The 18,256-nt window shown below is 40.0% G+C and overlaps 1 protein-coding gene across 1 annotated transcript; it reads left to right on the top strand.

The window, feature by feature from the left end:
• Positions 1-230: 230 nt before the first annotated feature.
• TMSB4X (thymosin beta 4 X-linked) lies at positions 231-2,943 on the top strand. The gene is made up of 3 exons (XM_034756959.1): positions 231-328; positions 1,614-1,727; positions 2,028-2,943. The coding sequence occupies exons 2-3, from the start codon at positions 1,628-1,630 to the stop codon at positions 2,060-2,062; spliced, it is 135 nt and encodes a 44-aa protein (XP_034612850.1). The 5' UTR covers positions 231-328; positions 1,614-1,627; the 3' UTR covers positions 2,063-2,943.
• The last annotated feature ends 15,313 nt before the right edge of the window (positions 2,944-18,256 follow it).

Raw genomic sequence — 18,256 nt, 5'->3', positions numbered from 1 at the left:
TGGCATTAGTACAAATCTCACACCCACAAATTCCCTAACATTCTTTTCAGGGACAGCTGTCTACAAAACGAATGCTTTCCATGGGGGAGCTGGTTGCTGGCTTTTGCTTTTTTAGCACGGTGTAATAAATAATAATAGTTAATAATAACAACATACAAAAGGAAGCAGGAACTGGGAGTGTAGAGAAAGGGTTAAAATCGACTAAAATGACATCACTCTCATTTGCATAGAAGTGAGGATATAACTGCTCATGCAGAGACAGCGCTTATACTACAGTCCAGAGCAGCAGCTGCAAAGACTAGAGTTACTTCTGTGCAGAGCATCAGTGGTGAGGCTACAATTTATATTTCAACTATGGTTTTCTTTCCCTCGCTCTCTCCCCTTTTATTAGCATGCATTTCCCCGTGTCTGTGCTGAGGAGTGTGGATTTTTAACCCAAGTCCTTCTTCAACGCCCTTTGCTTTGTTACTAAATTTCAGGATGGAATATTCCTGATGCTTTCAAATGCACCCAAGAGATGTTAATTGTAAGCCAGTGCTTAAGACTAGTGGCGTCGTTAAAGTTGGACAGATTGAGTGAAAATGTTAAATGCGAGTCTAAGGAAAGAATGGGGGAAGCCCTCTCGATTTCCTTTGTTCTGGCTTGACCAAAAAAGCTGGCATCTTTGTCGACACTAATTGACTATTTTAGTATCTGTGACCCACCAACAGGAGATTTTGTTGATCTACGCATTACTTCTTCCTTCCCTGCTATTTAGAAGGGAATTTACTACAAGCAGATGTGTGCTAAAATCTCAAACTCCTAATACAGGGAGGGGAGCAAAGGGAGGTGGTATTGTTTAAACCTTCCGCTGCTGAAAGAGGGGGTGAGTGTTTGTGTGTGCATCTGTACAAGAAAATCTTTGTTTAAATCCAGGCAGCGTTGTATGTGTGGCTGCATTGCTGAGAAGGAGAAAGGCAGCAAACAGAGCAAGGGCGGTGGTTTGAGCTTCCTCAGACTGCAGCTGCATGCAGTTCTTTGTGAGGAGAAAAGAATGCAGGACTTCATCCAAATGTGCTAAGGGAAGAAAGAGCAGACAGACCCCAAGGTGGAGAATGTGATTAGCATAGTCCACTTCCTTGGCATTGGCATTATTTTACATTTTTAAATTTGTGTGTGTGCATTAAATCTTTTTTTAAAGATAAATAGCCTCTTCCAGGCACCATCCTCCTATTGTTCTCTTCAGAACAACGTGGAAACATTGAAGAGATTTTAATGAGAAGAAAACAGTCTCAACAATAGGCAATTGTTTTGATAATGGATTACATTTCCACTTTTAAAAAAATGATCTGATGATAAAACAACATATTTCCTGCATTGATTTTGTTTTAAACTCCTTAATCAGCCTTGGCTAGAATTGTACATACCATTTCACCCCACATGTTACACGATGAATTTTATTTCGCTGAATATATATCTTATTACAAAAAAAAAAAAAGAAGAGGCTATTACGTACCTCTTAAAGAGGGAGTTTGAGGCGGGAGGCGGGGTTGCTGGCTGGAGATCAAGGAGTGAGTAACGCATTTCTGAATAAAAGGTGGAGGAGTCTAACTGTCTTTCCTTTCCACGTACAGATTAATCTGCAAAAATGTCCGACAAACCAGATATGGCTGAAATTGAGAAATTTGACAAGACTAAATTGAAGAAAACAGAAACGCAAGAGAAAAATCCACTGCCTTCAAAAGAAAGTAAGTATGTATAATTTAACAGGGAGAGGGAAAAGGCAAGGAGAAGAAAGACAGGGTAGAGAGACAGTTTTTATACATATACATTATGTGAAATATGTGTATGATTACTGAATAGATATAAAATTTCTGAACCACTGTAAAGTTACATTTAGTACATTTTGCAATTAAGATAATTTTCTACCAATTTTATAAATCTACAGTTGATTTCTATATTCCATAAAAATATAAAGTTTATATTTAAAAAAAGTCAAGTACTTCATCTTTATTTTTAAAATTCTTATTTTTTTTCCTCTCTTCCAGCAATTGAACAGGAGAAGCAAGCGGGTGAATCGTAATGAAATCTGCCCTTCCAAATTATGCACTGTACATTCCACAAGCATTGCCTTCTTATTTTACTTCTTTTAGCTGTTTAACTTTGTAAGATGCAAAGAGGTTGGATAAAGTTTAAATGACTGTACTGCCCCTTTCACATCAAAAAATAGAGAGAACTACTGACACTGAATGAAGGCGCGCTGCCTTTCCATCTGCCTGTCTGGGTTTGGTCCTGGTGGCATGAAAGAGCTTGCATGTTGATGAAAGAAGAACTTGGGTGGGACTACAGTAAACTAGTAACACACGAATAAATGCAAAGCTGTACCAAGGTCCTGCGAGCTGTAAAATGCAGTTAATCGAGTGCCATTTTTTTTTTTTGTTCAAATGATTTTAATTATTGGAATGCACAATTTTTTTAATATGCAAATAAAATGTTTTAAAACCTGGATGGTATTGATGTGCTATCTTTTGGACAGTGATATCACAGGATGAAGCGTAAGTGCCTGTGTTAACATGTGGGATGCTCGAAGACCTTTGGAGATTATTTAAAAAAAAAAAAAAAAAAAGACCATGTTTTTGGCTCTTGATATATGTTCTTGCCAATTTCAGTCCTATAACACTTAAAATAGATTTCTTTCATTCCTATTTATATGCATCACAGATAACTTTGTTTGCTTTCCTGTAAATATGCTTTGTTCTAATATTTATTTTTCAAACTTGAGATAAATCAGCATTTTTGTATTTTTTTTAAAAAACATTTCCTTTTATAGAAACCATTCTGTATCTTCACCCTTGAACTGCACTTTCTTCCTGCAAATATGTAATTAATCTGCATTCAGTTTAGTAGGCCATTCAATAATAAACTGAACCTTAAATTTTTAGAATAAATACATGAAGACAGCAACAAGGGTAGCCAGACTCCTTTGCTTATTGTTGACCACTCATTCTTTGTGTTGTGCTAAAAGTAAAACTATTAATGATCGTTTAATAAAGGGTATTCTGTGCAAATGAAATTCAGCAGAATTAAATATGATTTGGATCTGTTCAGAACTCCATTGGGTAATGTCTGTCTTATTAGTCACTGTATGATGATCTGACCTAGAATCTTGTTTGTAAAATTTTAAATTAATAATTTGGGGATAAAATCAATGTTAATTTAAAAAATAAAAATCAATTATGGAATAAAACAATCTTGTAAACCAGGAGATAGTAGCATGCCATTTCACATAATCTGCTTCGCAAAATTCATATGTACACATTCATCTCCCTTCCCTGTCACATGACATTGGGTGAAATTCTGGACCCATTTTAAAGGCAATGGGCATCAGGATTTCATCCATTTTCTCCAGGATTTCATGGCTAAGCATAGTGCAGCCTGAAATGACACTTTTTTCATATGGGTGTTGTGGGGATGGTCTGTGAAGGTCACTAATATCTTAGCTTATTCAGTGTATGTAAGACTTGGTCCTGCACTTTCTTCTTGATGCAGGATCAGCTGTACCCAGGGGTGCCATGTGAATGAACTGCAATGGAGACAAATTCATCCCTGGGGGTAACCCCATTGATTTCATTGAGCCTTTTCCCTGAGTAAGACATAGATCAGGGGTCTAATCCTGCAAGATGCTCAGTGCACCTAGTCCGTACTCAAGGTACTGGGAGCACTCACCACTTCACAGGATGAATTCTGCTCTTGACTGAATTCTCACCAGCATGAGTGCACAACTTGATTCCTCTAGCTTAATACTTATGAACAGAATAAAGGCCCAATCTTGTAAGATGCTGTGTGGCCTTAACTCCCACTGAAGTCAATGAAAATTGAAGGCATTCAGCATCTTGTATGATCAAGTGTTTAATAAGGAAGTCTACATATTCTAAGAACTGGGACTCAGTGAAATGCTGATTTAATCCATTGAAAATCTGTTGGCAAAAATGCTTCAGGATAATTCCATTATGTTTAGGGTGGTCCATTAGAAAATAAAGTCATGTTATCTTTGCTTGTGGTGTTAGATTTTTAGGCTTTCATTTTCTTCCTCATGCATTGTAGAAAAGGTACAGGAAACCAGTTAATTGAGTCTCTGAAAAATCGTTTAGACAATCACATCCTAGCTTCTGATCTTAATCAGCCAGCACAGGAAGTAGCATATGACTAAACTCAAGAGTGTTACAGTCTACGTTGTATGTATGCGAGTCGTGGTCAATTAGAGTGGCAGTGAGCATCTGCTTGCACTGGTTCTCTGCAAAGAAAACCCTAGCAATATCGGAGCAATATATTTTAAAAGAATTAGAGCACTAGACACAGAGGACCAGCTCCTCAGTGTAAATTGGTATAGCTCCATTTAAATCAATGAGCTATGCTGATTTAAACCAGTTGAGGAGCTGGCCCAATATTATGTATTTGTGGTACTGGGGCCAGTAGCTTCACATTACCTTTTTTGGCATGCATTTAGATGGATGACTCATGAACTTGACCTGTAGCTATTTGATTGCAGCTTTGATAAATTATAATTCAATGTGTATGAGTGTGTGTAAGTGAATATAGGATGGCTCAGGCAGTGTGTGTGTGTGTAAGTGAACATAGGATGGCTCAGGCAAATGGTAATTGGATATAGAGCCTTTCCCTTCTAGGTCACTGGTCCAAATGCACCAGAAGTCAATAATGTCCAAAGAGTGTTACCATCTGCTGGCTGTTTGGTGGCCTATAGTATATGATGATGGATTTCCACTCCAGACGGCTAAATGCAGTGCCTTGCATAATGACAGGTTTCCGAGTAGCAGCCGTGTTAGTCTGTATCCGCAAAAAGAACAGGAGTACTTGTGGCACCTTAGAGACTAACAAATTTATTTGAGCATAAGCTTTCGTGGGCTACAGCCCAATTCATTGGATGTTAGTATATGATGAGTTTCCAGCCCGGTTTCCAGTAGGGATGTGATTACTTCACAATTGATGTGAATTAGTCCTATTGTCAGGATCCTCAATAGAGAGGCAAACCACTGAATGAATATATGCAGTCACCTAGGGTGACCAGATGTCCGGATTTTATAGGTATTTTTCTTATATAGGCTCCTATTACCCCCCACTCCTGTCCCGATTTTTCACACTTGCTGTCTGGTCACCCTACAGTCACCAGTATTTGATGGTGATCCCTCCAGGTCAGATTTGAAGAATACTGGGGCTCATTCTCCATTGCTTTACACCATGTGTAGCCATTTATATCAGTGCAAAGTGAGTGCACAGTGGCTGCAAAACATTCCCCACAGTGTGAAAAGAGAGTTCTAAATATGGTAGCATCTTACATTCACGTAGCACAAGTGTAAGTGAGCAAACAAGGTGCAAGGCAGGGGAGAATCAGACCTACTATGATGCTCCTGACTCTTCTATAGCTATACTGTGGATAATAAACAGACGGGTTTAGGTTTAGGCTGTAGCGCTGTCAATCTAGCAACTTTCACCAGTATTAAATTCACTACAAAAATTACAGGCAAGAAACCTGGTTATGAGAAAAGGTCATTTGAAACAGAGCAGCACATATGGTTTTTGATCTCACATGCTGTGCAGCCACATCAGCCCAGCCCCCTCAGAGACAAAGTCTTTATGATGTCTGATGTGCTGTCTCTCCCACCCCCACCAGAAATGCGGCTCAGCTTTAGAGAACTGCCTAGGTTATGAAATGTTTAGCTGTGCCTTCAAGCTCTGAAGCAAATTGTTCATTTTAGGGTTTTAAATAAGATTTTTCACTGTCATACAAGCTGCAAGATATATGTATTGAACAGAAAACATACATTCCCAATATCCAAAATAGCTCCTTTGGTACTAAATTTATAGAAAAAAATTGTTGAGCCTTTCCTTAATGCAAACATTTAGGCTATTTTTGTGCAATGCTGAATGTGTGATAAAACACCACTTCCCTTAGTAACCTTTACTTCCCTAGTAACCGGGTAGAAATGAACACCGAAGACACATTTCTAGCTTTTAGTTTAATCATATGTGGCTAACGCACGTAGCCATTGAAGAAAATTATTTTTAAAAAGAAGGAATGAATAAGTACAAGTCCAAATGGTATATTAAAGTAATTCATGTGTTTGACTGTGGAAAATGATAAGCCAAGCTATGGGGATGATGCAAAAAATAACATAGGAAAGAGAAAGTGGGCATTTTAATTCCACATATGGTAGAATTTTCTTTAATGCAATTAAAAATATAGTTGAAGTTTACTTATTCATATACATTAGTACAAATATGCAAATCAACCTTAGAAATCTGTACGAGAAGGCTGGGGAAGGCAGTTTCCTCTGACAGCATTTGATGTGCTTATTTTATACACTTTGCAATGCAACAGAATGGGAAATGGAATTGTAAATAAAACTGGCTATTTTATTAATTTGTATAAAAGCAATTTTATATATCATTTCTGTGTTATTTGTACACTGTTTGACAGATTAATTTGCCACCGTCTCTGTGATATAATTATTTTTAGAAAGCATTGTTGTTAACCATGTACCTATTTTAAAGCTGTATAACTTGTGACAAGGAAGAATCCATTTTCCCTCCTGCTCTGAGTGAAGGATTTCCAAATTAAAGGCCTGATTTCAATACTGCTGCCTTGAGCTTTCAAAAATCCTGAGGCAGACCCCCAAAAATCATGAGGGTTTTTTTTAGAAATAATACATTTGGGTTTTTTTTTTAATTTGCTTTCTGTTTTGCTGTGCACTGAGGTCACATTTTCCAGCTTTCCTTCTTAGCCACAAGGACTAAAACAATGGGGAAAAAAGAAAACGCAAAACCTGAGATTCTCACAAAACCTCTGGTCTCCAGTGCTGGGGCTTTAAGAAAAATGTTAAATAGTGTGAGATTCACAATACAATTGTGAGATTTGGCAACACTGAATTGGTTCTGCCACCCTTATGCACATTAAGGTAGTATTTTATGGCCCAAATCAATAGGACTACTCACTACTTACTACACAGTATAAGAAGAGTCATCAAAGGAGGCTATCAGCTATAAGCAAAAATCTCTTAAAATATATGGAACCTGTTGTTCTGGGTTTTCTGATGCCTTTGGATTTATTTTCTGATGCTTTTTAATTTATTTACCTAATATAGACTGTTTCTTGTGTTGAATAATGAAAAAATGATTAGCAAATACAAGTACTGCAACGTATTTGCTGTTATTCATCTGGGATCGTATTATCTGGATGGTCACCCACTCATGACAGCTCATCCAAAAAAATTGTGTGTTATTCATCATTCTGCTGTTCAGAATGTTTAATTCCTGAAACCAGGGAGCAGAAACAGTATCATGTGACCTTATTGACCAATCACACACCATGAATAGCAAATAATTAACGTGAACAGTTCAAGAACAACCCATAGTTTGACATTTTTTTGCATAATCCTTGTGAATACTGAATACCCTTGCAGAAATTAGAATCTGCTTAGGAGGCATTTGACAATGGGGTGGTGGTAAATTAGCATGTACTATTATTTTCAATAAATAATTCAGTCAACCCAAATTTCCTGCGATGGTCTGAACCTGCAGTAGTGCCAAAATTAGAAAGATGAGACAGATGTAGATGTGATAGCTAGATTTATAGGGTGATATTCCAATTGAAATCAATACCAAAATTCCCATTACCTTCAATGAGGCCAGGATTTCACCCATAATAGTTTACAAGCTGTTTTTAATAAATCTGAACACAAATTTCTATGGTGGATATGTCTTTACCCCCACTGCGCTTACACTGTTACTGGACATTTTGCAGCTAGGGCAGAGTGCCAGAGCCGTAAATCTTGCCAGCTCGTAATTGCCTGTCAGCACCTTACTGCTGTGGGTGGCATTTCCACTTAGGGCAGCTCAACAGTTGTCTTCCCTCTACAATCTGATTCAAAGGACAGTTTGTGCACTTATTGGCCACCAACCAGTAGGAAGTGCATGGATGCGTGTCTTTCTCCAAGTCCCCTTAGCCAGAAAGGAACAGGAGTACTTGTGGCACCTTAGAGACTAACAAATTTATTAAAGCATAAGCTTTCGTGGGCTACAACCCACTTCTTCGGATGCATAGAAGTGAGAGATTGTAGAGGAGATGGTAGAAATGGCCGTAAATTGGGAAATTAAGAAAAAGTCCATAACTAGAACCTAGAACATAAATAATACTTTAAATATCAAATGTTCTTTATATTAGTGTTCACTTGATTTCGAATACTGGTGCTTATTTACCATATGTTTTGGCTTTTTAAAACATTTTGAAATGATGAAATATTGCTGCAAAACACAATTATTAGCACTGGAATTCATTTTCAAGTCACTCTAGTTAAGTACAAATATATCTGGAGGTAATAATCATGTGATAATTGTGGAACCAAATGAGAAGTCATGTGATAAATTAATTAATCATACAACTAGGACCCCCACCAGCCCTCTGACTACTAACACATCTGATGGAGCAATAGTTCTTACGTTCCAAATTTCTGAACAGCTTCCTGCAGCTGCCATTTGAAAACAACAACAACAACAACAACAAAAAACAAAAAACAAAAAATCTCCCAAGGAAATGTTTTTCTTCCTTTCCTCCAAATATGGAATTTCCTCTTGAAATTACACCCACTCAAAGCCCAGTGTGGAAAACAATCAGCACTACATTAATGACAGGGTTAAGGTCTGATAGCTGTCGACCCTGCAGACATAGAAATGGGAACCTTGCACTAGTGGAAAGGGAAGCATCCCCTTTTCCAATAAGACATCCAAAACTTGTTTCTAGCTCTGGAGGGGCCAGACTCAAATATTGGACCTTAAATTTATGGCTAGAGAGGTCATTTTTAGAGGTTTATTTTACTCCCTCTGATCCCTATACACGTAGCACCATGGACCTAAATTAGTAGGCAAGGTGGAGGGATAGAAAAAATAATCTCAATAACCTTCTTGAAAATTCTCTAAAATATTTCTAAATTAGCTAGTCCCTGGTTTTACCATGTAAGAGTAATGTGGCCTTCCTAAACTCATACAATACAAACTTTACCCCACACCACAATATTAGGCCAGCTTCTGGGGTCTGTGTAGATTAGCAGGGAGCATATGCTTATGTGGTTTTTGTGATCCATCTATCCCTCAATGCCAACTGGCAAGGGGGTTACAAAAATATCCTGATTCTGGTGTGTACATTCTGGTTCACCAAAGAATGTCATGTGAGGACATAAATAAAAACCAGGGACATATTGGTCATTGTTATGGCTGTGAGGTGTATATACAGATACTATGTACGGAGTTATGTATGTATACTGAAAATATGTTCTTAGACTCTGCATCACAACAGAGGTGGAGAAACAGGTTTCCCGTCAGACAAGAGATATTTATTCACCCACCTCTCTGTTGGATGTAAATTAAACTTTGCAAGCTAACACAGTGGACTCCTATTTGCATATGAAATTATTGAAGGGGTGTGAATGTCAACAGGAAAGAGCACACTGGAAAAATAAACCGCTGGGGGGCATATTGTCGCTAATTACAAACAATAAATTTTGGGGATATAAGCAGAAGGCAGAAAAGACAAACCTTATCCCGCACCATGGAAGTAAGTGGACAGTGTATTTACATTCATAAAAATGTGATCTCAACCAGCCTTCGTTGAAGGCACTGAAAAAGGCTTTGGACAGGAAGTTAGCCTGTTAGCCTGTTAAGTTTATTCCCTAGAAACCATGTTATGATTTTGTTTTATATATAACCCTTTGTTTCCATTATCCTCATTCATAATCTCTTGAATCTCTGATAACAAACTTTTTGTTGTTTTCACTATAACTATATCTCAGTGCTGTGGTATTAAAGAAGAAGCTGATCTTAGTTGAATCATACAAGCTAGTGTGTACACAATTCCTTTGGGGAGAGCAGACCTACTATTTCTCTGAGTGCTCAGTGAAGAAGTGGCTGCACACTACATGGGAACACTTTGGGAACTGGGTACACTTATTTTAACTTGCATGGCAAAGGAAGCGCTGGCAGAGCCCAGAGAAGAGTGTTTGGGTGACTAACAGGCTGATTGTGTCAGGGAGCTGACACCCAGTTAAGCACAAGCAGGTCACCCTCATGCAGGAGGCAGGGGGTAACAAGGTGACTTACAACCCTGAGTGCCTTGAGAACTGGCATAGCTTTATTATTGTTACTTACTGTTTGTATTATGGTACCACCTGTCATGAATCAGGATCCCAGTGTATTAGGCATTCTGTAAACACAAAGCAAAAAGATGGGCTCTCACTCTAAAAGTTTATAATTTAAATTGAAAGCTACCCCACAATCCTGGGGCTTGTCCACACCTGATTATTCCCTGGGATAAATTAGAAGAGGCTGAGGGCTGTTCTAACTTGCATCAATTGCCCAGAATAGTAAGATTGTTCTGACAAGAGTTTTGGATGACCATATAATTAACAAGTGGTAAATGCATTATCACCTTGATTATTTCCACTTATGTGGTTATGAATAAGCATGCACTATACTCTTCACTGACTGAGCACCACAGGTGGCCAAGAAGGTTATTACTAAAATTGTAGCATTTAACTCTATGGCTGGTTGGGGCAGAGCAATGTGCCACTGAGAAAGGGAAGGTCCCAGGTGGAGGTACTGAGAGGATTAACGCAGAAAGGTAAACTAAAAACATAAGAACAGCAAGACTGAGTGAGACCACAGGTCCATCTAGCCCAGTATCCTAATGATATCAAACCCATTTTCTGAAGCCTAACATGGTCAGTCAAGGGAGAGATTAAGAAGAGTGAACCAGCTATAGAGCACCCTTCTCAAATGGAAATGTGGCAAGGTCTTACCTTAGGGATACGTTCCCTGAAAAAGGCATCATCTCCACAGTGTCCTTGATCTCCTCTGCGTTCAGGGGCACAGGAGAAACCAGCAAGGCCTGAAACATTGCTGATGCCAACTTATGTTTGTTCTGCTTTTACCTTTTTCTTCTGCTTTCTTTTTCATGTCTCATCCCGGTGCACTGCAATCTGCCTCTCCAGAATAGACAAAGTTAGGCCTGTCTTCCAGATTGCTCCTGGGGCAGACAATTTGTTGCTCCATGTTGTATATGTTGCAGGCTGCCAAGTTCCTGTGTGCTTGTCAAGCTGCAGTTTGTTTTACTCTAGCCTGTGGACCATTCTGGGGTGCCTAGACCTTGAGTCATCCTTATCTTTTGCTCATCTGCCTATAGAACAACAGATAGTATTGGTATCTCCTTGCTTCCTGATGGCAAGAAGAGACTAAGAGGGCAAGTTGTTTACATGGTTTCTTTAAAACCACAACAATAATGGAAAAAAGCTTTTTTGTGGGGAGGGAGGGAAGCACTCAAGAGGGAAGGGGGCTAACTAGTTGAAGCTAAAGGGAGGGAAGCAAGCAAGATAGCTTTTTCCTGGTTTTTTATATTTGTCCTTTTCAGTCTTTTCCTATAACTACTTTGGAAAATGTCTTGGAAAATACCCACTTTCTCTTTCTTGAAAAATATCCATTACATTTTGTTACATTCATTGCCAATGCAGCTGTTTCAAGGATGATGCTAGGTAACAAATCGTTGAGGTGGGGAATTTAAGATACATTTGTAAAATGATTGGTTCGTACCAATACATTCTGGTTGCTTTGCACCATTCCATTAATGGAGAGTAGCCATAAAGCTGGTTTAACCAGCCATTTAAGTTGGATTTATTGCTGCTTTCCATCATAGGAGTGGTGCAAAGTAGCCTGAATGTGCAGCCGGACCTTCATTTTATGTAATTATAGAGACGTTGCTATTTTAGGGAAATATCACTGTTCAGCCTAAGACTTTGCTTCATAGTGGCATAGCCAGGCCTACCAACAAATCTCAGACTAAGAATACATCTGAAGCCATGAGGAGGTCTGAGGTTCTCATGAAGATGTGTCTAGGTGGGTATTAATATGATTCTAAAACAGTGTTTCTCAAACTGGGGTCGCCGCTTATGTAGGGAAAGCCCCTGGCGGGCCGGGCTGGTTTGTTTACCTGCCCCGTCCGCAGGTCCGGCCGATCGCGGCTCCCACTGGCCGCGGTTCGCTGCTGCAGGCCAATGGGAGCGGACGGGGCAGGTAAACAAACCGGCCCGGCCTGCCAGGGACTTTCCCTACACAGGCGGCGACCCCAGTTTGAGAAACACTGCTTTAAAAGGAATTCAAATTTGTGATGATTTTTATAAGGGCAATCATTTCCAGAGATAGCTAGGGAAATGTAAAAAGTGAGTGAGTGTTATAGGCTTCAGTGATATTATTCATTCCTTATCATTCCAACAGCATTAGGGATAAGAAGTGTCTCATGTGGAAGGCTGAATTGTTCACCCTCTGGTCTGACACACGAAAGAGAGCAAGGTGGATCTTAGACAGCCTTATCCACACAATTCATGACTGTAAAAGCAGCTGATGCTTGTTTGGACCATGCAGAGAATTAAGCGCCCATGAAGAGGTTCACATTTTTGGGGGGGAACAACTTTAATGACCACTCTGTGAAATGTACAAAAATCAGCAGCTTGCCTTGGGCATGGCAGTTTGCTTGCCAGCATTAAATGGGAGAATACTGCAAAATGAGTGTAGCAGGGCTTCTCGCTGAGAGGTATTCGTGTAATGCACAAAAGATTGCAGGTGAATAAACCTTTAAGGGAAAAGGCTGCATGTTGCACAGTTCTAAACATGTACATGTACAGCAGGCTGCTTCCCGGGTGCTTCGCTTGTTAAAAATCATCTCTGCAGTGTGTGGGAGGTGTTAGTTCCATTGAGAAATGTCAGTGTAGCTCTCAGTGTCCTTGCTGCCTTTTTAAAGGTTAGAGCTAGGAACAGTAAACTTCTGCCTGGCATTCTCTGAAAGGTCTGTAAATGATGGCATGTTTATCATTGAGGAAAGCTGTATAATCACACGTACAGTAATATCCTAATGTTAATAAATGTCGCTTCACATATTTTGGGTGGGATTTGGTGAGCCAATGATACCTACACAACTTTGTTTTCAATACAGAATATAGGGCATTCTGTGGATATCAATGTATATTTTGCCTGTGGTATCTAACATGGGAAAATACAGACACTGTATTTAGATTTGGAATAACTTAAGCTCACTTTTTAAAACCTAGGTGCCTAAAGTTAGGCTCCTAAATCCATATTTAGGATGAGTGGGGGAGAGAAAGGGGAAGACAAAAGTCAGTGAGGCACCCAAAGATGCTTAACTCACATTTCTCCCTTTGCAAATCCTGTGCCCCAAATAAGTGTCCTGATTTTCAAAGATGCTGAGCATTCACTGCTTCCCCTAGCCCCTTAGGGAGATTTGTGGCTGTTCAGTGCATCTGATATATCAGGCCACTCCTATGTAAGTGCCTAAATATGAATTTAACTGTAGGCATCCCCTTTTGTAAAGTTTGGCCCAAGACTCTAATGCCAATTGAACTACAAAAGACAAACGTTTTGCCACGGCAAGTGGAAGTATTTTGTCGGCAAAAGTGCCGATAAACAGCATTTACACTGTTAGACTTTTAGCAACACTGCTGTGTCGCTAAAAGCTATGTAGTGTAGACAAAACCTAAATTAGCTTCTATTGTACCTGTCAGGCATGTGTCAACTGTGATGAGTGCTCATCAGAAGGCCTGGAGGTTTGGATAGATCTCCCATCTTTGGATGCTTATGTAAAATTTAATTAAATCTTCTAAGTTCTTCTTTCTCCTTCCTTTCCCACTGCCTTCTTTATTTGACATTTTTCTCCCTTTTTCCCAAACCTAGTCCTTTCCCCTCCCCTCCCAACTTCTTGTTTTCCTCTCTGTTCCTATTCCCCCACTCTCTGAATACAATTTTATCTTTGGCTGATCCCCCAATAATTCCAGTTCTGCATTCCCATGAACCTTGTCTTTTCCTCAGCACTCACACTGCCCTGATCCAAAATCTCTTTGTATGCCCGTGACCCAAGAACCTCTTAATGCCAGCTGGCAAGGGTGTTACAGGAAGATCCTGATTCTGGTATGCACAAATAAAGCTGGTGTGTACTGTTCCTTTGGGAACAGCAGGCCTGGTAAGTCTCTGAGTGTCCCATGGATAAGGGGCAGGATGCTACAGGGAATGCTCTGAGAACTTAGGGATTGATGTGTGGCTGTCACTACCTGTACAGAAAGGGTAAGGCCTGAAAGGTGGTGCTTATGCTGTCAGTGGCCATTGGTTTCAGGTAGCAGGTCCACAGCAGGCACAACCCAGACTAGACTCCTTCATATTAAGGGCAAGTAGTGGTGAGGTACCTCACAGCTCTGCGTACCCCTGGGGAATATCACAGTGCCACCTCTCCCACCAAGCACTCTCACTGCCTTTGGTAATATCTTGAATCCCTCATACCGTGTCACAGCAGGTCTGCTGGGCTGTCTGGTGTCTCCAAATCCCTCACACTCAGCAGTGATATCCTGCCAAACTTTTAACTGGAGGCTCCTTCCAAAAATCTTCTGCCTCAGGTGGCAAGAACTGTGCTAGACCTGTGTAACACTCCATTCGTCCCCTCCCACTCTTCCTCAGGTAAGCAAGACAGAAAGACAAAAGCTGACCCAGCAGAGTAGGCCAGTGGAATATCAGCAAATGGGGCAGAATTAGGGACAGTATAGACTGTTCATCAGGAAGAAGAGGATATTTAATCTAAATATTCATATAATCTTGGTTTACTGTTTACCTCAGCTTCAGGACAGTGTTTTGTTTGTTTTTTTTCCTTGAAGGAGTTGACTTATTCCTAGTGGTAACTAGCTAGTGAGAAGAGGATTAATAATGCAGACAGTAATCTCAGGCAACATCCTGCCCACACATCTATTGAGATTTGAAACATTTAGGCCTTTTCTGTTAGACATATCAGTAAATTTGAGTCTCTGCGTAGCTTCTTTTCTCACATTGCATTCTCCAGGGGTGCTTATACAGGTGTAGATCTATAAGGAGGTTAAAGTTACGTAGGAAAAAAGGAATTTATTACAAATTATGGACTTGCAGACCCAAAACCTATTGATATGTAATATTGCTCTACTTGCTAATAGAAGATTGATTCCTTGTAAATTATTTCAGTGTTGTGCCTTGGAGTTGCAGACTAGGTTCTGACACAGAAATCAATTAGATTTTTATCAGTACAGCTAGATTGTATGTGGAGACAATAAAAATATTTGGCTTAAGTATAGGCTAGGAGCTAACAAAATAGAAATGGCACACGTGTACGTATACTAAGGCAAATGCACGTTGAAATCAATAGGCCAAATCCAGAGAAAAGCCAGGTGCTTGCAATTCTCATTAGAGTCAGAGGGAGTAGCAGATATTCAGCCCTTTTCAGGATTTGAGTCAGTGCAAAACTGGCTTAAGTAAAAACTGCAGAATTTGACCCCATTTTAAAAAACCCTGTAATTTCCAATGAAGTGTAGGTTGAAATTTTCCCAGTGTGATCACAGGCTCAGATTCTATTCACCCTGAATACTGCCTTATCCACACTAGTATCCCCTTTGTTTTCAGTGCGGCTTTTCATGCGAGACAAACATCAGTGAAGGTGAAAAACTGAGACCCAAGGGATTAAGGGCTAGGTTGTGACTTGGACTACATACACAAGGGGAAGGGTAGGCTCTGGTTAGGACCTTGGGTTCAGATACTTACTCCCCTGCTGCTTATCCTTCCCTCTCCCGCTTCACCTCCTCCCCTCAGAGCATGTGGGCAGGGATAAATGGGACCCCAATGAAACACCAGCCATTACAACCAAGCTGGTGGATGGGTAGGGTGCTGTTGTAATTTGCTGCTGGTGTAGGGAAAGCAAGAAGGGAATTGTGCCTTGTAAGGTGTGCCTGTGTCACCATTCCCCCTGTGGTGAGGCATTTTATGCATCACCCCAGGGCCGTGCCTTAAGATACAATTTACATTAAAAAGAAGGACAGGTGGAAAAAGAAATCGATGGCTTGCTGAATACTCCAGTACTTGACATCTTTTTAAAAATTCATTTTTATTGATTTTCTTACAGAAGTGATACAGTTTTCAGCAGTGTCGTCTTTACAATGCCTGTCCTCTGCCACAGTGCTGTTTCATGAGCAAACAGCATTAAAAGAGGAAAGAAAGAAAACAGACAATAGAAAGAACAAATTAATATAAACTAGTACTCATCTGTCAGTCACTAATGGTCAAGTCTGTAAACCCTTATTCAAATGAGCCATCCCATCAGAATTATGTGTGTGAAAGGTGCTATTCAATCTGAATTTCAGGGGCAGAAGGCAATGGGGCTACTTCTGTGAGTACCTGTTTAGATGGATAAATGTTTGCAGGTGCAGGTTCTGTTCTTCTTCTTTGTGTGACTATATCATTTGATTACATGACCAAGTCCCGTTCTTCATTCTTCAGAAAGCTAAATTATTTATAATCCATTGCAGCATTTCAGTTATAAGCATTGACTTCCTCCATCAAATTTAATAAAGTCCAGAAAATTATCCCATACTTGTGAAATTTCTCCATGTTAGTATATTCCTTATAACTTGTTTCTTTTACACAGGCAGAATATATAATATCTTTAATCCAATAATAGACTGTCAACAATGTGCTCTTCACACAGTTCTTTCTGTTTTGCAAGTAACAAGCCCATCTTCACAAATTCAGGGTGCTTAATACACATTTAATCAGTTATAGACAAGAGGCATAACACAAGCCCAGTTCACTCTACGTATGCAAACAGTATTTCTGATGGCGAGGCCAGACACCCAATACTCTTTGATCAAGCAGACATTCCAATAGTTGATGGATGGCTAATGGTCTCCAGTGTAATTTTAAAGTATTTAGAATTATTAGGGTACATATGGTACAGATTTATAACAGTTATATAAATGCAGGGTGAAAACTGGTAATGTGTTAATTTGCATCTACTTAACAGCAATATATTTTTAATTCACGTATATGAGCATTCTGACAAATCAATGTTAGGTTGTAAATCCTGCTCCAGTTTTACCTTAATAGGTTGCAAGTGTCTGTTTTCTACATTTGTCATTACGGTCTGTAATTTGGAGATTATGGGTCAGATTCTCAGCTAGTATGAACTGGGGTAGCACCACTGATGGAGCTCAGTGGAACGATGGCAATTTATATCAGCTGTGAATCTGCCTTTGTATCTTTCCTGGCGAGTATGCTTAGCCTGAGATAATCAAAGAATAACGCAGTGACACAGTTCCTGGGTGAGCTGCCCCTCTAACTCCTCCTGGTCTCTCTGAGCACACACCCTTCTGGGTCTCAGGCCTCAAGCTGTCACCTTTCTCTTGGGGTGGAGTGATTCACTTACTCAGACTCATTGGCCTCTGAGTAGCAGTCCTCTGTGTATCAACCATGATTACCCGAGAAGGTCTGACTTTGGCTCAGACCTTGGAGTTCTCTTCCCACCAGGGCAATGGCAGTGGTAATCAGTAACCAAATAGCCTCCTTGAAGCAAAGTATGATTTATTAGAACAAAAGCATTTAAGAGAAAACATCTTTAAAACAATAAAATGGACTGTACACATATCTAGCTCTTCTCCGGATAGGGGCAGGCCCTACTGTTTAGACTCCCCAGAGTCTCTCTTTCAGTGTCAGCCTGTCTCCTTAGACAAGTGACTCCCTTCTGCCACTGACAAAAAGCTTTTAATTCTTCAGTGTTCTTTTGATCTCTAGCCTCACAGCTTTGGCAAAATTAGACTTGCTACTTCTTAGAGGCCAGAGGCAGGATTAGTGAAACTAACGGCTTGCCACAGTGTGTCTAGAGATGTCCTTATCTAGATTTATTATGTGACTTTCCTGTTTTCGCTCTTCCCACAGTCCCCTATTAGTTAGATCAATATTGTCATGCAGGAAATTCCAATAATCACAATATACCATAACTTCCTCTCACTTACCAGGTCACATGCAGTGTTCATAATATGGTTAGAGCTCAGTATTCATAACCTTATGACATGTCAGCTCCACATCCACACACGGATCTCCTTTCTACAAGTGAAAGGGGAGGGTGAGCACCTCTGTGATAATCATCCCATCATCGTCAGGCCTCAGAGTAACCACATCCTCGGGAAGATGCAAGTCCAAGGTGCACATGAATTATTACCTTTCCCACCCCACAGCAGCTAGCACTGAATTCACCAAACTATTGGTGTAGCCTGCGGCTGCACTAACATTTGTTCAAAACTCCCTCTGTGATGAGTTATTCCCCTGTACATGGGACTTGCATGGGCAGTAGGTTGTAGGAGAAGTC

Source organism: Trachemys scripta, chromosome 1, assembly GCF_013100865.1.
Source record: "Trachemys scripta elegans isolate TJP31775 chromosome 1, CAS_Tse_1.0, whole genome shotgun sequence".
NCBI classification, from domain to species: Eukaryota; Metazoa; Chordata; order Testudines; family Emydidae; genus Trachemys; species Trachemys scripta.
This window is presented reverse-complemented; position numbering and strand designations above follow the sequence as displayed.